This window comes from Tursiops truncatus, chromosome 21, assembly GCF_011762595.2.
Source record: "Tursiops truncatus isolate mTurTru1 chromosome 21, mTurTru1.mat.Y, whole genome shotgun sequence".
NCBI lineage: Eukaryota > Metazoa > Chordata > Mammalia > Artiodactyla > Delphinidae > Tursiops > Tursiops truncatus.
In genome coordinates, this window is record NC_047054.1 from 17514869 (window position 1) to 17540347 (window position 25479).

Here is a 25479-nt window from a genome sequence, read left to right on the forward strand (position 1 = left end):
TTGCCACGCAGCGTGAAGGTGACAACAGGTAGTGTATAGACATGTAATCTGAACCCATTTTTTAAAAACTCTAGGGTCACATCTGTTCCCCTTATTTAATAGGGTCTGTCAAAATTTAAAAGATTATCCAATTATGCTATGTTTCTTTTAAAGCCAAATTAATTTCAGGTTTAGGAAGAATGCTATCAGGACTTCCCTGGTGGCGCAGTGGTTAAGGATCCACCTGCCAATGCAGGGGACACAGGTTTGAGTCCTGGTCCGGGAAGATCCCACATGCCGCAGAGCAACTAAGCCCATGAGCCACAACTACTGAGCCTGCGCTCTAGAGCCTGCGAGCCACAACTACTGAGCCCACGAGCCACAACTACTGAAGCCCGCGTGCCTAGAGCCCACGCTCTGCAACAAGAGAAGCCACTGCAATGAGAAGCCCGCGCTCAGCAATGAAGACCCAATGCAAACAAAAAAAAAAAAAAAAAAAAAAACACCAAACAGAAAGACGGCTATTGTAGTAAATCATCATTTCTATATGTGTAATTTTCTGAGGATAGCAAGGGCATGGCAAGCTTTATAGGTGTGCACTAGCTTGGGATTAATCCTGTTTCCAGCTCTCCATTATTACCACTATCTGCTATTACTTTAAGATAGGAAAACGGGAGTGAACTCTATGCCCCTGATTTCTTTACCACTCTGCTCAATCACAGCTAGACCACCCAGCTATCCAGAAAGGAGGAGAAAAGCCGAGAAAGCATGTGTTCCTGGCCAGGCCCTCACTGGGTGAGAGTGGCCTCTGGAAGCATTAATGCCCTGGCACTTCTGAATTGCCTGGATTATGAGCTGAACAAACCCCCCAGACATAAGACAGCCCTCAGGCAGAGAAGCAAAGAAAAGGCAGTGCCCAAAGTGGGAGCAGTGGGTGGGCTTGGGAACTGTCCACCGCAGGTGCAGAGAATGCACAGGTGGATGGTGGGGATATAGTGGTGGCGGGGAGGGACTGACAGCAGGTGTTACTGGAAGGATCAACAGAGGAGTATAAGGAGGACTAAGAAAACGTATAATTGGAGATGTCAGGGGGAAAGAACTTGCTGAGAAAGAGAACAGAATGAATGGAATGAAGGAAAGAATGAGGAAAGCAAAAGAATGACCTCAAATGAAAATTAATACTCCAAAGAGAGGTTATTTACTGACAACTTTCTCTGAGAGGAGCATTATTCTCACAGGCATTAACTAGCCTTGACATGTTAAAGCAGAAAATCTAGGTGAAGAAAAGTACGGGGTACCCTGGAAAGAGATAAATAACATTGCAAACCCGACATTCCTCTATTGTTTCCGGCAGCTAAGATAACCATTTACTATGTATATTTCCACCTACCCCTGGTGTAGATTTGTGGGCACGTCTACCTTTCCCTAGTGCCATCCCTGAAAGAAGATAAGGCTTTTAGAATGATCATGCTTAATATCTAAATCCGACCTGGCTGGCAACTTTAGCGTGGTTTTCACAGGGATGTGCACATTGAGATGAAGAATTTTAAGGTAGAAAAATCAACCTTCATTAGTTAAATACATCTTTCAAACAATCCTCAATTAAGTTATCTAATTTCATGATTTAGACTTTTTTTTAAAAAATATTAACGAATTCTAAGTGGAAACCCTTGTTTAAACATGTGTGTATTTGTATATTTCCCATTCTACTCCTAAATGTTAAGTTTTATTTAAAATAGATTGTTAAAGCTCTAGATGAATTCATTCTTTATTAGAAACTTTGAGTGCACTATCGTGTATAATTTATGTGTACATTTTGGTGTAATTTCTGAGAAGTATTTTAGAATCTCTGTGCTTATGCATGTGCATAAAAAGAAAACCAGTTGTTCTGAGCAAATATGAGAAAATAACTTTTACATTGTTAACCTACTGGTGTTAAAATTATTTCACGGAAACTCTCCTGAATAAGGGCTCTTTTGAGCTAACTAAACAAATACTAGAAACTTAATCTGAAAGGTCCTCCTAGGTCAGCTAAGGCAAGATTTCATTTATAAAAAGATTTAAATAGATCTATGATTCAACTTGTTATGTTATAACGGACAGAAACTTCTTTAAGTATAGAGCCATACTCACCATGGGCAATGATGATCCATCTTCAAAATACATCTAAAAAAAAAACACACATACAAAACTCAACATCCCACAAAATTTTAATCCCAATACATTACACAGAGGAAATACTATTTCAAAAGAGTCGTGGTGAGTAAAATATTGCAAAGTTATTTACTTATCTAAAAACTGAATAGTAGCCAAAGGCTTCATCTAAAATAAACACACTACGGCCAATTCTAGACGATCCAATAGTAGAACTTTAAATTCAAAATATACATACTTTAAGATGCAAATAAAACAATTTTCTAAAAACAAGCAGTATGTAATATACAACTCTTATGCTAAAGATAAAGTGCAAAATGTCAACAGATTTATACAAAGTCTGGATAAAGCTTTTCCGTTAATATCCAACCTTAAGGCAAGTAGCACTGTCCTTGTCGTATAAGTATATAATAACATCTGACTGTCATGAAGCCACCGAGTTATCTTCATAAAGAGGGAAATGAATCACAGAAGTACTTGTTAACTAGAACCAGCCAAGTATGAGCTGTGAAAAATCATGCACTTCATTCATATCAGCGAAAATCTGGGGGGAGAGGGGCAACCAATCACGGCCCTCAGCCACACTCACATTAATGCAAGGGACCATGCTGGTTATACTTCCTAAATAAAGGTCTGAGAAGCATGAATAAGGAGAAAAGGAAATAATGTGGAAAGCGGTGAGAAAAGAAACATATTAAATAAAAAGACCACCAGCATGTAGACATTTTGGAAGTAAAAGGTTTTCTTACTTATCACAGACGGAACAGTGATGGCAGCGATCTGGTTTTATAAGTTGGCATCTGTCACAATAGCGGATTGCTATGAAAAAAGAGTTCCACTTAGCCTTAGATTTAACAGTGAATTGAATATACAATTAAATAGCTTTTAATCATCTATCCAAATTTAAATTCTAAAAAGCATAATGAATTTAAATTCGGTAAAAATGACATATCCGACTGCGTAAATACAAAAATGGAATGACTTGCCTATAGCCTCAGTTCTCTGGAGAGGTTTCCCAAGAACAGAAAATCTTTTGGGGAAATTTTTCTAAGGCACGCTCAACTATAAGTATACTATATAATTATAAAGCAGTCACAGTAAGATTCACAAAGGGTGCAACCATGTCCATTTCTATCAAAGTAAACAGAATGTCTCCCTCGACTAAATCAATTCATTTCCAGTACCCTGCCAGGATAACTAGGGGAGGATACAACCACATTCTAGAAGTTTTTTGAGAAACACATTGTAGAAATTTGTGAATAAACTCAATTGGTTGCTTGAATTGGGAAAGCACTCACATCTTTTCTGCTGGGTGAAATACAAGATTAGAAGTGAGTATTGCAAGAGGTATTTCCAATAGAGAATTTTAATTCTTGTGACTGAAGTCCTGAGCCTTTCTTCTCTAACACAGATATCAAAGACAATTATGGAGGACTGATCTGGAGATGCTCCTTCAGTACACAGGCATCTGACAGGATGCACTCAGTCTGCCAAAATTACAGGAGATCAGTTAAGTGGGCAGTCCAGTAGGACCAGCAAAACCAATACTAATGAACTTAAAATTTGGAAAAAATACTTGCAACACGCAGTTACCAAGATTATATTAGCTAATACTATAATCTCTAAAAAACAGAAATGGTTGCTATAAACTAAGAATAAAATGAGGTTTATTTTTAAGACAACAAGGCCTAGATGGAGTTGTTTTCAATACTGAAATAATTCCTTAATCATTCTCTTATAACTTTCTTTTTCAGAAATTCCAGAGATGAATGGCATGGCCTGCTCATCTCCTGAATGAAGAAGCCTCACAGGTACATCCCAAGTGAAGGTCTAAGGTGTTACTGGCTCATGCAAAGTATCAAAGTGTGAGGCAGTGTTGTCCAGAAGGAATATAATGTGAGCCACATGAGTACTTTTAAATTCTCTAGGAGCTACGTTAAAAGAAGTAAAAAGAAACAGGGGAAATTAATTTTAATGATATATATATATATATATATATATATATATATATATATATATATATATATATATTTTTTTTTTTTTTTTGCGGTACATGGGCCTCTCACTGTTGTGGCCTCTCCCTTTGCAGAGCACAGGCTCCGGACGCGCAGGCTCAGCGACCATGGCTCACGGGCCCAGCCGCTCCGCGGCATGTGGGATCCTCCCGGACTGGGGCACGAACCCGCGTCCCCTGCATTGGCAGGCAGACTCGCAACCACTGCGCCACCAGGGAAGCCCCTTAATGATATATTTTATTTCACCTAATATATCCAAAATATTATTTCAACATAAAATTAATATAAAATATTAGTGACATATTTTACTTTTTTTTATACCAAGTCTTTGAAACCTGTTATGTGTTTTACACTTACGGTCACATTTTAAGTTGTCAGTAATCACAACTTAAAGACTAGTGGTTACCACAATGGACAGCATGGGTCTAAAGTCACAGAATTTCCAGGTGAGTTCTGGTGGGCAATGCTAGATTCTCTCCAAGCGGTGATTATCTCTAAAGTACACTGGGGTAAAAAAACCTTTCAAATTAAAGTGGGCAATAACTCACAAGAAATCAAAACAACGTAGAAAAAGGTTTTGTTTACAGTCTTTCAGAAACAGAAACTTAGTCTTATAATAAAAAAAACACTCCACATGCCATATTATATTCAACTAAAATCATCCCACTGGAATTTTAAATGAGCCATCTAATTATCACTTAAAAAGTCTTAACAGTGGAGGGGGCATTTTATTTTAACTGTCTTGCTTGAATTTTTTGAGAATTTATTCATTTATTATGTGATTTAAAACTTTTTTGGTACATGTTGAAAAGGAAACATTACCAACATCTGTGTGCAAAATGATAAACTAATTACCTCACTTCTAATGGTTACCTTCCTTGTCAAAAAATCTACAAATATTTTTTTGTAGGAAAGGATCAATAGCAAGGGAGAGCTAAGAAAGCAAATAGTCCTCATTAATAAAAATAAAAATAAATAATAATATAATAGAGTTTGGAGAACCCTGTAAGAAAGCAGGAGATGGTCGGATCAGAAGAAAGCACAGGACAAACAAGTGAGATGAGGAGACTTAATACCTGCCTCACTACACCCTACACCCAAGTCCGTATATGGTTGACTTTGTTCTCTGTGTACAGCAGTCAGTATATAGGCAGCTAGTATTTTTCTCTTTTAGGTCTGGAGGAAGGACTGTGGATTGAGAATGAATGGGAAAACCCCAAATTATATTGCCATCTACTTTCTTCAGTTCTCTTAAGACGTATAAAGTGTGTGAACATCAACTGAGCCTTTCAGTTGCTTTAGTCCACGGCCTTTCGCAGGGTGAAGAAGGAAGTTATCCAAACGACCCAAGGGTCTTGGCTGGGGATGGGGTAAGAAGGACCCTGCTCACATTCCTGCCTTGGGGGTACTGTGGCTGCTTCACTGGACGTCCTTTCTGCATCATGATTACCTTTACGTTCCACATGTTCCAGAAGGAGAGCAATCACACCAGCATTATAATCTATTATACTTTCTGTAATTTGAGTCAGTGACTCTAGTCAGTTAATATTGATTTTAGCATGCATCCAGAATTTTTGCACTAAAAATAGAAAGACTGTATCAGGAAGTTCAGATTCTGTCCCAGACTGTCACAAATACTGAGAAACATAAGTTCATCCCAGGAGATAGGCACACAATACAAGAGATGACAGCCTTACCAGTACATAACCCACACAAGAAGATAACTTATAAATCCAAAGGGTAGTTGTTATTAATGAATAGTAATACTCTATCCTGGTATGACTTATACTTCCCTCCTTGGTCTTAATGTGGTGTAGCAAGGGGTCTAGTAGAAAAAGCACTTCACTAGGAATGAGGAGACGAGATTTTTGCACCTGATACTGTCACCGCCACTAACTAGTTTCGGCAACTTGTGTAGTAACTTATTTTTAGGGGGCTTAAATTTCCTCAATATTAGTTTAGGCTTATGCAGAGTAAATATATGTAAACATACATAAGCACATCGCTCTCTTTATGGGATAGAACCAGTGGCATAATATTAAATCAGGGAATGACCACTTGCTCATTGAGAAACAGTAAAAGCAACAGGAAAAAATCAAGTGTGAAGCTTAGCGTTATATTCAATTATGACTCTAAAGTGAGTCAGAAACAAATATAAATAATATAAAAATATTAACGAGGTATTTTACAGGTCCGAGGTCCTTTTTTTATACCAAGTCTTGGAAACTAGTTGTGTGTTCTACACTTAAAGCACATCTCAATTTGGACTAGCCACGTTTTAAGTGCTCAACAACCACATGGGGCTAGTGGCCACTGAAAGGGACAGAATACGTCTAAACTCACAGTTTCTTTCTGGGTGAGCCTTTGTGGGCAAGTACCAGCAGTCCATGTGTGTCAGTTTTTAAGACAATTCTTTAATTAGATAGCTGTTAAATTACCTTAAAAATCTTAGTCCAAGTAAATGAGATTTATTGAGTTGCTTTTGTAAAAAAAAAAAAAATACCATAAATTTTAAAGATAAAGAAATTTTATCAATACCCGAATTAAGTTTTGTATAATTTACATACTAAGTTTTAAATTTATGTAAAATTATCAATGTTATGTTCATAACAGATACTGCTCTTTTGAATTAAATAAGAATAGGAATTAAAACTTTAAAAATGAACGCAACTACAAATCAAGTTTCAGCAGTTCTAACATCTTCACTGAGTCACAGCTAGGAAGGCAGAATAGAAGTCAAGTCAGTTCAGACTTGGTTGAGATCTCTGTGCCACAGCATTACTCCTGTTTCCATTCTGTTTTATGGGACTGTACAGGAGAGATTTAATAATAATCCAAGCTGAAGCACAATGTGTTTCAATGAGTGCTTGACAGTTTCAAGTATAGATGTGCTTTCTAACCATCACCACACCCCATCCTGCCAAAGCACTCGTTATCCTCTACCTCCAGACATGGTCCTGGTGTAGATGGGAAGGTCTCTGGCTGCTCGCCTAAGAACTTCCTGGTGGGCTTCTCCTCTTGGCTCTCTCTCTAGCAATTCTTTTTCTGCATAAGAGAGATGGAACTGTGGAAGAAAGTTAAATTTTAATCAGTGTTCTCAAAGAAATGATAACATATTTATCTACTATACCCAAAAAGAGGTATTTATAAAATATTAACAGTATATAGCATATAAATTCAGAGAGGTAATAGATTTAAAATCTGGGCAAGTCTGTTAATCTCATGGATCACTAGTTTATAAATCTAAAAAAAGGGAAGAATAATAATAATACCTACTTCCTCAGATGTTTGTGAAACTCAAGAGAAATAAGGTATGTAAAAGTGCTTTGTAAACTGTAGAGTTCTATCCAAATATTAGTTACATTAATAGATGAAATGGCAAAATAAACAAATTTGGTTCAATGGATGCATTTTTCAATTGGTTATAATTAAAAACAAAAATAGAAACAAATACATCAAGCATGTATTCTCATCTAAGTGAGTTTTAACTTAGGGATAATCATTACATGAATTCTCTAGCCCTCAGAAGAACTAGTCATTGATTTTGCTTCTTATACTGCCAATTGGACCCAACCAATTTAAAAAAATACTTATTTGAGAAAAATGAAAATTTGTTTGGGCTCCAACTTGATAATCACAAAAATACGGTTTTAAAAGTCTATTTGAACTCCTATAAATGTACTCCAGGACACACGTACAAGGGTATTCACAGCACCATTGTTTAAAATGTAAAAAACTAACCACAACCCAAATGTCCATCAAAAGGGGAATAGATAAACTGGAGTATGATCTATCCAAATAATGGAATCCTATACAGCACTTAACATTTAATGAACTACAGCTGTGTACAACCAAGACTCTCAACCTATTGATGAACAGATATATAAAATAAACTACTATATATTATTATGGTTAGGGATATGTATATATGATAAAATTATTTAAAAATAAGGAAATTAATACAAAACTCAGGATAGCTGTTACTTCTTGAGAAATGCAGGGAAATACAACATAGAAGTACACAGAAGATACTTCAAATATAAATAATGCTTCTATTTGGTTCAGGTGTTTTCATTTTATTATTCTTTAAACTGTGCCTTATATATGGTTTTTGAATGTAAGACATATTTTACAATTTTTTAAAAGTTTTTAAAAAGTGATTTAAATATGTCAATGAAGGAAAGAAAAACAATTTGATGAAAATGAGGTCATGATATTTGAACCTAAATCATTATCTTCAGAGAAATAAAAATTAAAAATCTTTGTTTAGAGGTTGATAATTCTACTGAGGTTATTTTAAAATTAGAAACAAATCTTCAGGGCTTCCCTGATGGCGTAGTGGTTAAGAATCCGCCTGCCAATGCAGGGGACACAGGTTTGAGCCCTGGTCCAGGAAGATCCCACCTGCCGCAGAGCAACTAAGCCCATGAGCCACAAGTACTGAGCCTGTGCTCTAGAGCCCGTGACCCACAACTACTGAGTCCATGTGCCACAACTACTGAAGCCCGCGTGCCTAGAGCCCGTGCTCCATAACAAGAGAAGCCACCACAATGAGAAGCCCACGCACAGCAACGAAGAGTAGCCCCCGCTCACCACAACTAGAGAAAGCCCGCGCGCAGCAACGAGGACCCTACACAGCCAAAAATAAAAACAAATAAATTAAAAAAAAAAAAAGAAACAAATCTTCAGCTTCCAAATGTAAATGGGAGGTACCATAATATTCACAAATGCATGATTTTTAATGTAGTTGTAAAATTTCAGACTCATTAAGAAAATAAAAATAAGTTTTCTCTAAGTAGAAATTTACATAATGTGAATGATTCTAAATTAGTATATCAAATTTACTTACATTAAATTAGTAGGTATGTTACAGTTAGGCCCCTTAAGAGTTTGTGAAAGATATTTGAAAAAAAGTATTCTCCACATTAAATATTCCTCCTGCAAGACGCTCACAGCATTTGCTTACTATTAATTAATTTCATAGTGTTTCAAATTACACTTTAACCAATCCTTTTTCAAATGAATACGAATAACAAATAAATGAAGGCCACATTTATAAAGCCTTGGTGTATTCGTTCTATCAGATACTCTTCACTCGCCTGCTACCTTAAATCTCAGTTTATAAAACAAAATATATTTACACAATTTTCCGGATTGAATGACTATATAAATGACAGCAGTGAGTGGCAGTGAGCAGTGTTGAGTCTCAAACTCAGAATAAAAGGACCTTGCAGCCTGATCCTAGAGGCTGCGGCAGGAGTAGCAGCAGATTAAATACCTTAGAGTCAAAGAAAAGTTTGGGAACCACATTTCCAACAGGTGGAAAACTATCTCCCAATTGGATCGTGGATTCCTAGAATCTATTCCATTGTTTTCAGAGTTACTCTGAAAAAGCAGTTCACTGGGAAGCAGAGGCAATGAGAAAGCCGTCACCGTTCAGGTCTCACTAACAGAATTAAAGACCTAACAAAGAAAAATTCAAATTGCTTATTGACCCATCACATGCAATCATACTGGTTTATCAGAGGATCTGCCAGATTTTCTTTCTTACTTAAAAATACTAGGTTGGGCACCATGCACCTGTTGATGACACTACTTTAAAATTTGAAACATGCTACTATTCATTGTTTTTTTAAAAAAAAAACACTGACAAACAGGTAAGTGTACTGATGGTCTTTATAGAACTGTTTATCTTGTTTGGAAATATTTGAGTGGTAGAAAATGTATAACATCAAATGATGCTGTAATTCTGTAGTAGTCGAGAAAAGGCAGGGTTGATCTAGAGAAAGTGTCTATGAACTTTGTACGTGTTGATTCCTCTGCCTAGAACATTATTCCTTACACTTTCTGGATGGCTCCTTCTCATTTTGCAGGTTTCAGCTTAAATGTCATCTTCTCAAAGAACTTCCACGATTCCCTTACTAGGGTAGGGACCCTGATCATTCTGTCCCTTCCCCCTGCCATACTCTCCATCAGGTCCATGTGTGATTTCTTTGTGCTACACACCATAATTTGAAATTATTTTGTTGGTTCATTTGTCCTTTGTCTGTCTCTTCCACAAGCATGTAACCCCACAAGGGGATCAAGCTTAGCACAGAGTAAGCCCTCTGCTAGAACTGTGGAATGGACAAAGGAGAAAGTAACAGGAAGCCTAAGTCAGAGCACTGAAGATCAAAGCAAAAGTTATTTTGTATCCTAGTCTCTAACTTTCCATTGTCAGAACCATCAGTCCCATAATTCAGGCAGATATATCTCCCTTGCCCATTTCTAAAAGTAATTTAAAACCTAGCATTGAAAGTTAGTTTCGTAAAAGACTTAATACTCAAAAGGAATAAAACCATCGACATTTTATTACATTTTCTACAGAGTTCTGGATCCTTTTAACTTTAGAGGTAAGTTCTAGTGAGTGATGGAAATGGAAGAGTCCTTAGTATGTTTAATACTTTTATAAATAAATAAACATCACACACTGCAACCATCAGGTCCTAAAAACCAAATACATGTTGGTGGAATTGTTATTTATGTAAGATGGATGTCAAAATATCTAGTTCTATCTTGGAATGCATCAAATATGCAGTCCCCTCCCCCTCAGAACACTTTTATGTACAAACGCACATCACAGATCTGAGGAAAGATGTAGAGATCTGAAGGAATGAGAGATCTCCTGGGGTGAAAAAGATAATATATCTGACCTCCAATCTTCCAGACTGCAGCAGTCCTTTGGTCAGTAATGCAAGCTGTTTTGTTTTTGTTTCAATTTTGTTTCAATTTTGACTTACAGAAAAATTGAGAAAATGGTACAAGGTTCCCATATATCCTCTCATCAACTTGCTGATATTCCTAACATCATATATTAACATGGTACATTTAGGACAATTAATGTATCAATATGGATACATTGTTATTAACCAAAGTCCACAGTTTATTCAGATTTCCTTAGTTTTCATTGAAGATCTTTTTTTCTGTTCCAGGGTCCCATCTAGGAGACCACAGTACATTTATTTTTCATGTTTCCTTACTCTTGGCTGAGACAATTTTTCAGATTTTCCTTGTTTTTGTTGAGTTTGACAATTCTGAGTAGTACTGATCAGGTATTTTGTAAGATGCTGCTCTACTGGAACTTTTCTGATGTCTATCTCATGATTAGACTGGGGTTATGGGTTTTGGGGAGGAAGACCACAAAGGCAAAGTGCCCTTCTCACCACGTCATATCAAGGGAACATACTATCAGTGTGACTTAGCACTGCTGATGTTGGCTTTAATCACCTGGTTGAGGGAGTGTTTTTCAGGTTTCTCCACTCTAAGGTGACTCATTACTTCCCTGTCTTCACCCTGTACTCTTTGGAAGGAAGTCACCACATGCAGCCCACATTTAAGGAGTGGAGCTTTATTCCCCTCCTTGAGGGCAGAGTATGTACATAAATTATTCAGAAAAGAGATTTCTCTTTTCTCCCCATTTATTTATTCATTCAATCATTTCTTTGTATCGGTAGACTCAAAGATATTTATCATACTCTGAGTTATACTTTATTTATACTTTATTTAGTTATACTTTATTTATACTCTGAGTTATAAATGAACACTATTTTATTTATTTTCCTGCTGAAATTGTTCCGGCTTTGGTCACTGGGACATTTTCAACTGGATCCTATGTCCCTTTGATATACCACCGTCAATACATTTTTTATTTTATTTTTTGGAGTACCTTTTACTTTTTGGCATAAGACGCTCCAGGCTCATTTTCAAAATATCCTGCCCTAGTTCTAGCATCAGCCATTTCTCCAAGGAGCCCTTCTTCCTTTCCTTAGAGAATGATACTTGAAACCAACAGCTGGGATCAAACACAGTTTTCAGATTAAAGGAGAGTATAATTTTAAAAGGGTGCACAAGTTAAGAAAAAACCCAGAATCCAATAATAAACAGAAAACTCAAAGAACTGTATTTCCTTTTTTGCTAGTTGTTTTTGATTTAGGACAAAAATTAAAATATAACCTCACTAATATCTAAAATGTCCAAATTAAAACGGAGAACTTTTTTTGCCTATTAAATTCACAACAGTTTTCTTAAGAACAGCATGCAGCGCCAAGGTTCTGATAAAAACTGGTGGCTTTGGAAACTGCTGTAATTATTCTGGGAAACAATTTGGAAAGTGACTTAAGTTTCCTTCGTCTAGTAATTCAACTTCTGAGAACTTATATTAAGAAAAATAACCCAAAATATGGGTAAAGCTCTATGAACAAACACTTTAACAACGCTGTTTATAACATGAAAAGTTGGGGTCGGACTAAAAATCCAGTGTTTCAGTGAGAATATCATGTTGTTATTAAAAATGACAATAAAACAAGGAAGAACTATTACTTGAAAAAAATTGGAATATGTGTGCTCTGAATACCACTAGGAAAAATAAGCAGAAAGAAATTCAGAATGTAAACTGGCTGAATTAGTGCGGTGGGATTTTTGTTTTTTCTTTTTCTTTCTGCCTACTCTTCGTTTTCAAAATATAATTTCGTATGGTTATATTACTTTAATATCGGGAGAAAATGTTATGAATTGAAAAATTATATTCTCTGAACAGTGACAAGAAAATATTTACATTACTTTCTATATTATCTCTTCTACTTTTTTAGTCCCAGTTGAAGTCCAAGACCCTCATTTTACAAGTGAGGGGGTCTCTGGCTGCAAATCAGTTAGAAGATTAAACCCAAGATCTTGCATTTTATTAATGGAATAACCCAAGATTCTTAACCAGCAAGCAAGGGCTCTTTCTTTCATGACAACGGTCTCCAGACTTTTTTTTTTTTTGCGGTACGCAGGCCTCTCACCGTTGTGGCCTCTCCCGCTGCGGAGCACAGGCTCCGGACGCGCAGGCTCAGCGGCCATGGCTCACGGGCCCAGCCGCTCCGCGGCATGTGGGATCCTCCCGGACCGGGGCACGAACCCGTGTCCCTTGCATCGGCAGGCGGACCCCCAACCACTGCGCCACCAGGGAAGCCCTGTCCAAACTCTTTCGATAATGTACCGCTACCAGTAAAAAATAATTTGAGACTGCACTGCCAATATATGCATATTTACTTATTTACAGATGTGCTATTAGCTAATATAGTATGTATCTTATATAAGAAACTTTAAAAAAGGAGAAACATAAAAGAACAGCATATAAATAGAAGTTTGGCTATTTCTTTCCTCCATGCACCAACTGATGTCCTGGCACACGTCCCCTCCACAGCCCCCCACGTGGGGTCCACTCTTCATGCTAGAGCGTGGTGCAGTGACAAGAGTGCAGCCTCCATGGTCAAAAGGACTTTGCTTTGAACGTTATTAGCTCTGCCACATACTAGCGCTTGAAGCCTTAGGATAATTAGTTCATGTTCAAGCCTGCTGCTCCATCTGCAAAATGGTAATAAATAACACCCATCTCCTACAGTAATATGAATCAAATAAGGTATGTGTCTTCTGTACAAAAGTCATCCAACAAGGCCTGGTACAAAACTGTAAATTCACTGTTGTGAAACTCCACTACTCCCTCAATTCTGCGTTTTTTATCATTTCATTTTTCCTCTCTCTCTAACTGCTATTTCAAACCTTCTCTGCTCTTCCAAACCTCAGCCAGCCTACTTCCCCCATTATTCTTAGTTGTTGATCTCACATATAATTTTAGGGAGAAATCAGAAGTCACTTCAACTTTCCGCCAAAGCTATAAACACAAACCTGCCTCTATACACATAACTTCTCAACTTTCAGTCATTTAACAAATATTTATTGCGTACCTTTTAGGGGTCAGACACTGCTCAGACACCAGGTACTGGTGATGGATTAGTGAATAAAACAGATAAAGTTCATGCTGTTGTAGAGGTTATATTCTAGGGATGGTATAAAAATGACCATGGGATGAATTACAGAATGATATGCCATGGGGAGAAATACAGCAAGGTAAGGTTTAGAAGGATACAGGGATAGGGTTTTGCTAATTTGGAGGAAGTGGTCATGGAATGCCTGAAAGGTACTCTTGAGCAGAGACACAGAGATAGCAAGAAAATGAAGGACCTGGCCATGCAGTTATCTGTGAGAAGAGTGTTCCAGATCAAGGGGTAATAGCAGCTCTCAAGGCCCCTGAAGGAGACACATGCTTAGTGTGTTGACAGAACAGCAAGGAAACCAATGTGACTAAAACAGCATTACAGAGGGTCAGAGAAGCGGTGTGAGGCCAGGCCATGTGCAGCCTTTTAGGTTACAGTAGAGAATTAGGTGTTTACTCTCAGTGAGCTCAGATATGACAGCAAAGTTCTGAGCAGAGGAATAATATGAACTGTCTTGTGTTTTGTTTTTATTTATTTATTATTTTTTTTGTGCGATACGCAGGCCTCTCACTGTTGTGGCCTCTCCAGCTGCGGAGCACAGGCTCCGGACGCGCAGGCTCAGCGGCCATGGCTCACGGGCCCAGCCGCTCCGCGGCATGTGGGATCCTCCTGGACCGGGGCACGAACCCGTGTCCCCTGCATCGGTAGGCGGATTCTCAACCACTGCGCCACCAGGGAAGCCCTGTCTTGTGTTTTGAAAGGATCACTCTGGTACTGTGCTGAAAATATACGGAAGAGGGCAAACACAAAAGCAAGGAAACGTGCTGAGAGGGTGCTGTACATATACCAGCAGGGATGCTGGTGGCTTGGACTACGGTGGGAGCATGGAGGGGCACGAGCTAACACTTGCGTGCTCTGAGGGTATGGCCTACAGAATTGGGTGATTGATTGAGTGTGGCGTCTGAGAGAAAAAGAGTAGCGAAGGGTGACTCCAAGATTTTGATCTGAACAAGTGGAAGGATGGAATTGCCATTATTGAGATGGGAAAAATGTAGGAATAGAAGGATTTGGGGAGCAAGTAAAAAATCAGAAGTTTATTTGCAGGTACTTGGAATTTGAATTTGCAATTCCTATTAGATGCCAAATAGGAAGCAGGAAAGGAGTCTGGAGTTTAGGAGAGAGGATCAGGCTAATGAGTAATTTGAAAGCGATGAGATAGTACATAAAGTCATAATGTAGATAAATAAGAGAAGAGGTCCAGAGATTGAACTCTAGGATAATCCAATGCTTTAGAAGTTCAGGAGATAATGAGGAACCAGCAGAGGAGACCTAGAAGGAGCTGCCACTATAAATAAAAATAAAATTATTTTGATGAGAGAAGAGATAAGCATATTCTAGAAAGAAAACTATGGCATGGTGTACACAGGAAACCATGTACATAAGAACTACTAGAGTACAAAGTGAGGAGTCAGAAATTTGGACAAGGGTCATCATTGTCAAACTAGGGAGACTGGCCTTCACCCTGTGGGATGGGCAGAGTCACTGAATAGACACAAGCAGCAGAGTGAAGGATGGATTTTTGCAGAATTCTCCGAAGGGAATGCAGGCAAGACTGTCAAGGGTGACACCACAGGGAAGACTGCAATGTCTCAGATGACAGAGATGACCAAGACTCTGAATTACGGCAGGGATGGAAAATAAAGAGAAAGGGGCTTGAACTGAAAAAGAAAAGTTAGGAAGTACAAACCTTTCCAGGATTTGGACGCTGGGGGAGGTGCAAGGATGCCAAGCTTCTGGCTCGAATGACAACGTGGTTGGCAGTGGCATTAACCCGTAGAAGAAACAGATGAGTCACGGTTTGGGGAAGGAGAGGGTGGTGGCTTCAGTCTCAGATGTGTTGTGTTTGCGGTGTCAGTGCAGTGATCGAGGAGCTATGTTTGGCAGGGAGATATATAAATTTGAAATTCGTGGGAGAGGTCAGGCTAGAAACAGATCTGGGACATGTCAACACAGAGGTCACAGACAAACCACCAGAGTGGATGAGATGACCTATGATAAAAGTCAGCATTTTCCTTCAAACCTACAACTAAGGCCAGGATGAGGGTAAGAAAGATGATGGGAAAGAAGAGAACATGGTAGGAGGGAGGAAAAAGAGGTAGGGAAAAAAGTAAGTAGAGAGAAGAAGAAAAAAAGGCTATATATCTAATGCATTCTAGGCCAAGCACGCCATTAATACTGTGCAAATATCTGTGGTTTTGTTTTTAATATCCTTTCCCAGTTCATACAGCATATTTATTGGCTTTTTGACCACAGCTGCATTTCAAACAGATTACTTCAGGAAATAATTCTAAGTGATGCCTAGACTTCTTTTTTTTTTAACGTTAGCCTACTAAAACTACATTATTATTACTGGAGCAGAGTTTATTTCTATTCAATACCATGTACTAGACTAAGTGCCAAGGGTCCAAAAATGAGTAAAACACAGTCCTCTGCTTCAAGGACATTTAACCAGGATCAACCCAGAAACGGGCTTCCCTGGTGGCGCAGTGGTTGAGAGTCCGCCTGCCGATGCAGGGGACACGGGTTCGTGCCCCGGTCCGGGAGGATCCCACATGCCGCGAAGCTGCTGGGCCTGTGAGCCATGGCCGCTGAGCCTGCGCATCCGGAGCCTGTGCTCCGCAACGGGAGAGGCCACAACAGTGAGAAGCCCGCGTACTGCAAAAAAACAAACAAACAAAAAAAACACCAGGAAACAAAAAGTTCGCCAGAATGATCTTTTCAAAATGCATATTTGAACATATAACTCTATTTAAAACCTTCTGTAGCTGAAACTGCTAGTTGTCCTCCAATATCTACTCCTTCTAACGTGGTTAACATGGCCATTGAGAATAAAGACTAAATTTCCAGTCTTCTGTGCAATTAAATGTGGCCATAAAACTAAGTTCTAAATGTAAGTGGAAATGGCATCAGCAACTTCCAGAAAGTCCTTAAAGAGAAGGACATTTACTTCTACTCTTCTTTTCTACTTTCTCTGGCCTGCTGTCTGGAATGTAGACATGATGGCTGGAAATGAAGCAGCCATTTTAGGCCAAGAGGTAATGTTGGGAACGGAGGCTATACATGTCAGAGCAACAGGATAGGAGCCTGGGTACCTGACAGCTATAGACTAGCTACACTTTGAAAGTAGAGAAGATTGGGCTTCCCTGGTGACGCAGTGGTTAAGAATCCACCTGCCAATGCAGGGGACACGGGTTCAAGCCCTGGTCCGGGAAGATCCCACATGCCGCGGAGCAACTAAGCCCGTGTGCCACAACTACTGAGCCCATGTGCCACAACTACTGAAGCCCGCGCACCTAGCGCCTGTGCTCTGCAACAAGAGAAGCCACCACACTGAGACGCCCATGCACAGCCCCCACTCGCCGCAACTAGAGAAAGACCGCACGCAGCAACGAAGACCCAATGCAGCCAAAAATAAAGTAATTAATTAATTTTAAAAAAAAGTAGAGAAGATTAGTTAAGTCGTTGATTTGTTGTTATTGTTTCTGGTGGCTGACAGCCAACTAATGCACCATTAGTATGACAATTATAATAGAAATATGTCTACCTTCAGCTCTATCTTTTTATCTATCTATCCATCCATCCATCCATCCTTCTGCCTCACTCTAAAGTAGAAATGGAACGTATAACATATTTAATATTGTAAATATAATACTCATCCAGTGCAAAAATAATATTTATCAAGTGAAAATTCAAGTATTTAATTAACACATTAATATAAAAATCACTACACTAAGTTTGCAACATTAATAAAGACATAAAACTCATTCTTCAGACATCAGTATTACAGACTTCCATCTTTAGGACATAACTATACTAATATTTTAACTTACTTCTTTTGAAGGATTCATTGGTAATGTAAAGATAGTTTTCCAATATGACCAGACAAACATTGCAAAAAGTAGATGATACGCAATCAGGCACACAACTAAAATGAGAGAAACAAAATTATCACTTTAATATGCAAGTACATGCTAAAATCACGGTATTCACAAAAGATGTGCTTGTTCTAAAATAACCAAATAATTTAATTATTTAATTACTTACTATCCCATGATTAGAACCCTCCCATCTGTAGACAAGCCCATCTATCGGCAAAATGGCTACGGGGACCTCTCCTAAGTTGTAAAAATAAGGCAGTTATGCCTGCAACTTTAAATAATAAACAAAGTGTTAAACGAATGTTAAAACATTCAGGCTGTAAGAACTTTGCTTCACTAACAAAGAATAGCAAAAGCAGTTCCTGCTTGAGCTGTTTGCCTATTTTGCTCAGCTCGAGTCAAATCTGGTGGTCCTGTTTCAAGGACAGTAGTTTGAAACAGAGATCTTCTGAACAAAGAGAGATTTCCTCCAAGGACAGTTCAAGTTTCTTACTGATCACATGGGACAATTGTTAACAAAAGCATTCTGAATATTTTTTTAAGGTAGTGTACATAAACACACTTTGTGTGGTATTTTAGTCTTGAAGTCTTATGCAAAGCTGAAATATTAATTTTGTACACAGTGATAATGATTAATTCTGGATAATACATTAATATATAACTTACTTGTGTAAGATACAGTTGAATAAAATATGCTAATTTAATTTAAAATATAGCATGTTTGGTATTTTTAAACCTTAACAGCCATTTTAGCTTTTTAAAAGCAGCTGATATTCCTATTATAGAACCATTAAAACATTCAGTTACCTCATAAGGCACTTAAATCGGTGTGAGATGACTAGACCCAATGATATTTTTCATGAATTATCTAGGTGACTCAGGTATGGGGTCAGACTCTGAGTTGAAACAGGAGATTGTTGATATTCCTGTTATCTTGGAGCCATAAGAACCTGGCACAGTGACTGCCATTTCAGGGTTAAGTTCTCTGCCAAGCGTCTGAGAGAATTCAGTCTGGGGACTGAGAGAATTCAGTCTGGGGACTGAGAGAATGAGACGCCTTTAACCCATCCTGACTCCAACATTCTCCAAGTATGACTTAACTCCAACCAAATCAAAATGAATGCTATTTGTTTTTGCCAACGATTTTTAAAATTTTAGACTGAAGGCAGTGATATATCTTACCTTGTTCTCCAATATTTTCCATGGACACTATAGAAATAAATAGAGAAAAGAGACAGGCAATAGGTTATAAGAAGCTTATGGCAAACAGAGGGTTTGACGGAGACAGAAGACGCTTGAGTAGGTTAATAATGTGGCTCCGTTTCAAACCAACGTTCTTTAAATATTTGTTCAACGTTGTTTCGAGGAGGGATGAGCACTACGGGGGACAGGTGGGGAGGGAAGGCGGGTGGCCGCCCTCCACCAGGCCCCCGCTGGCGCTCCAGCCCTGGCTGCCACGCAGAAAACTCACCCCGCCAAGCGTGGCCCTGGCGGGTCTCACTCCTTTATCGATAGGTTTCTCGGGTTTCCTTCCAACTACAGAGTTCGGATGAAAGCTCTCCAGCTCATCACACTGCCAGTGACACTGATTGCTCTTTATAAGTTGGCAACCATCGAGTTAGCTTTCCAGAAGGAAAAAAATGTTGTGTCCACGGCATACACTTCTCTTGCCGTATTTCTGAAAGGATGAATTCTTACGCCCGATGACTAACTGCTTCCTACTGTACAACAAGGGGCCCAGACCACGTGCCCGAGAAACTGCCATCCCTGAAGGGCTGCTGTAAATATCGCAAGGTGGCAGGTAGACTGAGGACAGGGACCACAGAGCTCAAACAAGCTGGGACAAAAAGCCCCACTCCGGCAGTTTTCTTGCCTTCTGTTTGTCTACTTGTTTTGTTTCCCATGTGGTGGTCATCCTCCATTTGTACTAAAGTCTTCAGGAAGCTCTGGCCTATCTCAGTTGTAGCAAGGGAAGATTTGACTTTATTTACGTAGTTTTGTTCCTCCTTGGCTATTTAAAGGGGTACAGTATTCTGGGCCTTTGTCCTGGAGTATATTTTCATTGCCTTAAGAAGCACTGAAATCAGAGGGTAATGTTGTGAGAGATTTTTAAGATTACCTGATCCAATCAACCTCCTTCACAGGAGAGCTACCATTTAGCCATTTCTAGAGTGAGCAGGAGACACCGTTTTGGAGAGCAACCCACTCCCTTCCTGGATTGCTCTTAAGAATGACTGTACGATCAGACGGTGCCGAAATGAGCCTCTTGTGGCTTCTACCTATGGAATCTAGGCTTCCAATCTGTAGCAATAAACAGAAAATCTAAACGGCAGACCTTCATGTGTTCTCTTTTAACCTAAAAAATAGATGATTTCGGGCTTCCCTGGTGGCGCAGTGGTTCAGAGTCCACCTGCCGATGCAGGGGACGCGGGTTCGTGCCCCGGTCTGGGAAGATCCCACGTGCCGCGGAGCGGCTGGGCCCGTGAGCCATGGCTGCTGAGCCTGCGCGTCCGGAGCCTGTGCTCCGCAACGGGAGAGGCCACAGCAGTGAGAGGCCCACGTACCGAAAAATAGATGATTTCCAGATTTCTCACCAACCTTGATGCGGCTCCTTTAAACATTTCCTGGTCTCTCAATTTCCTTTTACCTTTCTGATCCTCATGATGGGACAGGCAGACACAGGTGATCTTTGACTTACAAATGGCCTGTTCCACAAGTGTGCTTGTCCACCAGAGGCGAGAGTCATAGTGCACTTTCTCATAGAATACGTGAAGACGTTAATGTGAGGCCAGAGGAAGGACCAACCTGGCTTTTCTGTCTGACCTCCACCTCTCCCTTCATGCATTTCTCTCCAGGCTCTGACTTCCCTGTCTTCAAAGTGCTCCAAAACTGACTATAGCTCTTCCTTGGATCAACATTTCTCCTCCTTCAGCTAATCTAATGAAATGCAAAAGCACTTTTAATTCATTCGTGCATTTATATAGGAATGACCCTTAATGACCATTTCAGAGGTGCTGGTGTTTTAAAGAAAATGTATTTGCTAACCCATGACTCTAGCTGTCAGAACTGAAACAGTAAAACAAAATGACATTAAAAAAAGAAAAAGTACAGTTAGTATGAGGTGAGAAGTTTTTTGCCCTGGACCATTATTATATTGACGGGATATGCATTCAAAGACATCTTTTAAAAAGCTATTTTTGCCCCTCACAGTTTGTTTTTCTCTTAATGTACTTCAAAATTCACAGATCTTCTTCTTTTTTTTTTTCATTTAAACAAGTTACTCATGGATGCATGCTTATGGTAAATAATTCTGATAACATTTATAGAGTTAAATGTGAAGGTCCAAAAAGGCTGTATCAATTACACTCCCCCAAATTGTGAACCTATCCAATTTCCTATGAATGTAAAATGTCTTTAATTTTTGTCAACATTTTAGGCCAAAATAAAAAATCACTGTTTTAGTATTCATTTCCCTGATTACTAATGAACTTTAAAAAATTTTTATTAAAAAGTAAAATGATTGGCTTTTCCAATCTCTTCTGATTAAATTACCACTTTCCCATTGGTCTACTTCTCTTTTACTTATTGAGAGCCTTTTATATAGTACTCTGGGAAGTAATCCCATATTTGTTACATATGTTCCAAATAAAGTTGTGTATAACTACTTTCAAATGACTTAATAGTTAGGGGCTTCCTTGGCGGTCCAGTGGTTAAGATTCCACACTTCCAACGCAGGGGGCGCAGGTTCGATCCCTGGTTGGGGAACTAAGATCCCACACGCGGCATGCCGCAGCAAAAAAAAAGACAATAAATACTAGCAAAATCTTACGGTTTATCCCTGATTAAACAGCAGTATCAAAACTTTCAAACTGACCTATTTCACTAACAGATATATGGACTATACTTGGTTTTGCTTTATGATCTTGAGGAAATTAATGTTCTTTCAACCATGTTTACCTGTTTAGTGGGTCAATGGTTCACCTTGTAATTTTCAATTTAGGGCAAGAGTTGTCAATTTCAACATTTCCTTTCTCAGACAAAACCACATAGAATACAATGTTATTTTCTATTTTGTTCATAAATGACTGTTGAAGAAAAGGTTATAATTTAGCCACATATGTTATATGTATATAAAGATAATATATGGGAAATACAGACTCATTTTTGGAAAAAAAAGATGGTAAGTCAAAAATAGATGGTAAGTCAAATGTAATTTGACTATTTACATCAACATGAGAATTAAATAGCAATACTGATCATATTTATGACAGATCTTCCAAAGATCTACTGGGTTTTAATGTGAATTTTGAGTTTTATTCAGTATTATTTAATTTTATTATTTCACAGAATTTCAGTCTGGTCTATTTAAAAACTATGCTGATACTTATTCTCCAACTACACACACATAGAAATTTCAAATCTTTTATAACCATCTTTAACATATTTTGTAAAAATGACTTTTGACGTAATTTAATATAGTTATTTCTATTTTTATTAAAAGAAAATGGAGGCAGATGAGCTTTACTTCAAGTCACAATGAGTAGCACATTAGTTAATTCTATCTGAGAAATTCTTTTATTTTCAATTTTAAAGTTTTACGCATGTGACAAAAACATTATGATTTGGGCTCTGCTGGATCTTATTAAAATTAGTTCCTTATTAAAGTACAATAACTGGCATAGAGCATCTGCCCCATAAATGTTTAGTGAATAAAGACAGAAACGGCGCAGTGGTTAAGAATCTGCCTACCAGTGCAGAGGACGCGGGTTCGAGCCCTGGTCCAGGAAGATCCCACATGCTGCAGAGCAACTAAGCCTGTGTGCCACAACTACTGAGCCTGTGCTCTAGAGCCCGCGAGCCACAACTACTGAAGCTCGCGCGTAGAGCCCGTGCCACTGCAATGAGAAGCCTGCGCACCACAACGAAGAGTAGCCCGCGCACCACAACGAAGAGTAGCCCCTGCTCTCTGCAACTAGAGAAAAGTCCACGCGTAGCAAAGAAGACCCAGTGCAGCCAAAAATAAATAAAACAAATAAATTTACTTAAAAAAAAAAGACAAACAGAAGAAAACACCATTAATTTGAATCATAAAAGTGGAATCCCAAAGCACACCTATGAGAAATGTTAATTCTTTCTTCTGTTGACTTGAAAATTTCAAGAACAAACTTATTTCTTTTACCTGTCATTTTAGCACACTGTAGAAACTCAACTAGTAATTTGCAAAACCAAGAGTAATCTTATCTGTACTGCCTGCTAGCATACATCCCCAGAAGTGAAGACAATACCTCATTACACAAAGGAGACAGCGACAACCAAGTGGTTCATGATCCTCTAAAAATTAAAAGCTTGAAGAAGACACTGGCTTCAACTTGGCTTCAAGCAACTTTAAAAGAAGACAGAAAGGTTTTATACATTTATAGGGTTTTTCCCTCCTAATTTTGGCTCTTCCTTAGTATTTTACTTTTTAATAGTTCAGTTTGTCAAAGTGAAGAAGAATCTTACTAAGCACAACCAGACTAAAGAGCAAAGGCTCTGGATAAAGACCGGCAAAGCTCCATCCTATTTCTGCCACTTGCTGGTTTACACAGTGATTCGACATATTCCATCATGAAGTGAGGGTAGTAATAACAACAGCAATATCATCACAGCTGTTGTGGAATTAAAAGAGGTAATACATGTACTGTACCTAACATAGTACCTGGCACACAGTAAGCCCCCCAAATATACAAGCAATTATAATACATGATATTTAATTTTGCAAACACTAACTGTAATAGATAACATATAGGAAAGGGGACTACAAGTTACAAAGAGACAAGTAGTATTTGTACAGACCTCTGAAAGACATCAATGCAAAATTCTGACTAAAAATAGACTTTACAAAGTGAAAAATAAAAGGTGAAAAATAACTTAGATCTCCATATCTTGCCTTTTTATATAGATGTGTCATTCCAGAAACGTGATAAATAAAAATGGTGGTACTCATCCTTACACAGGGTAATGATGAGACATAAAGACTTCATTCCTGATGTGGCAGTCAGTCCATGTGAGAACTTCACTAAAAGTGAGAAGATCTATTTTGGATGTGACACAATCTGTTCAACTTAATGAATAAGAACAATGACTTTTTTTTTTTAAAGGCCTAAATCTTATATTCATTCCAAAAAAGTTAGATGCAATTTACTCTTGAGAATAAGAGCACTGCTGTTGTTACACTAAAATATTTACCCTTCATACATATGGTGACCATCTAAATACATACAAGAGTAACACCATGGGTCAAGATTCTAATTTTCATTTCAAAAACTTAACTGCCTAATTTTATCTTGGATCAGCCTAATTTCTTTCCAGTTCCATAGCCTACAATGATAATATGCTGCTTTAGAGATCTCTAACTTTCAATCTACCTGCAGGACTTAACATTCCTCCCAGATTAAGTGCAGTACAACTAGGCAACAAGAACTCTGCCTTGTTGAAAGATCCTGAAGAACTGAAGTACCTTCTTGGCACTGGTGGTCTCTTGGAAGAGAGAAAGTGGGAATGATAAATTATTACCAGTGTTTGCAAGAATGTTCCTTTTGCCAAGAGGAAAATGAAGGCCTTTAAGAATTACATCTTGGGGGGGCTTCCCTGGTGGCGCAGTGGTTGAGAGTCCGCCTGCCGATGCAGAAGACGCGGGTTCATGCCCCGGTCTGGGAGGATCCCACATGCCGCGGAGCAGCTGGGCCCGTGAGCCATGGCCGCTGAGCCTGCGTGTCCGGAGCCTGTGCTCCGCGGCGGGAGAGGCCACAGCGGTGAGAGGCCCGCGTACCAGGAAAAAAAAAAAGAATTACATCTTGGAATCTGGCACTGTCAATATAACTGCAAGACTGGTAGGTCGGGGGGCCAGTTGTGTTTTCTGGCCACCCTTTCTGCTAACCCTCCTCCTCCCTCATTAGTCATTTTTCTAAGAAACAAAGTGGGGCATTAGAGAAAAGGCTGACTGGTCAGCCATCAGTTTAGAATTGATGCATGATACTTTTGTTGTAGTATTGATCTTTAAGAAACTCTTGTGTAAAAATAAAACAGGTAAAACCAAAGTTGAAGAGTCAGACTGTCAGCCAAAGTAGAAACCCCTAATATACAAAAGGGTGAAAAACTGCTTCTTATTCCAAACCTGACTTGAGTAAACATCCTTAAAAATGCATACAAAAAAAATTAAAGGCATACCTCACTTATCTCTTCCACATGAATTATCAAGCAGTCATTTAATCCAGGGGTCAGTAAACTACAGTCCTCAATCCAAATATAGCCAGCCACCTGCTTCAGTAAATAAAGTTTTTTGGAGCAGAGACACGCACTCATTTACATGGCTATTTCTGTGCTACAATGGAGAGTTGGGTAGTTGTGACAGGAAGAGTATGGCCTGCAGAGCCAAGAAAATTTACCATCTGGCCTTCTTATAGAGAATGCTTTTCAACCCCTGTATAAATATAGTTCTCCAGAGAAACAGAACCAATAGGGTGTGTGTGTGTGTGTGTGTGTGTGTGTGTGTGTGTGTGTGTGTGTGTGCGTGTAGAGAGAGACAGAGAGGGAGGCCAGAGGAGGGAGGAGGGA

The 25479-nt window shown here is 38.8% G+C and overlaps 1 protein-coding gene across 2 annotated transcripts in view; it reads right to left on the bottom strand.

Moving 5' to 3' along the window:
- The window catches only part of ZDHHC2 (zDHHC palmitoyltransferase 2), a 68564-nt gene that overhangs the window by 21084 nt on the left and 22001 nt on the right, over positions 1-25479 (bottom strand). For both annotated transcript variants that reach the window (XM_019921319.3, XM_019921309.3), the window contains exons 2-6: positions 19066-19092; positions 17836-17930; positions 7092-7212; positions 2883-2952; positions 2113-2145 (exon numbers count right to left, since the gene is read on the bottom strand). In XM_019921319.3, coding sequence (XP_019776878.1) covers positions 2113-2145; positions 2883-2952; positions 7092-7212; positions 17836-17930; positions 19066-19092 — 346 coding nt within the window. The remainder of the gene's footprint in view (positions 1-2112; positions 2146-2882; positions 2953-7091; positions 7213-17835; positions 17931-19065; positions 19093-25479) is intronic.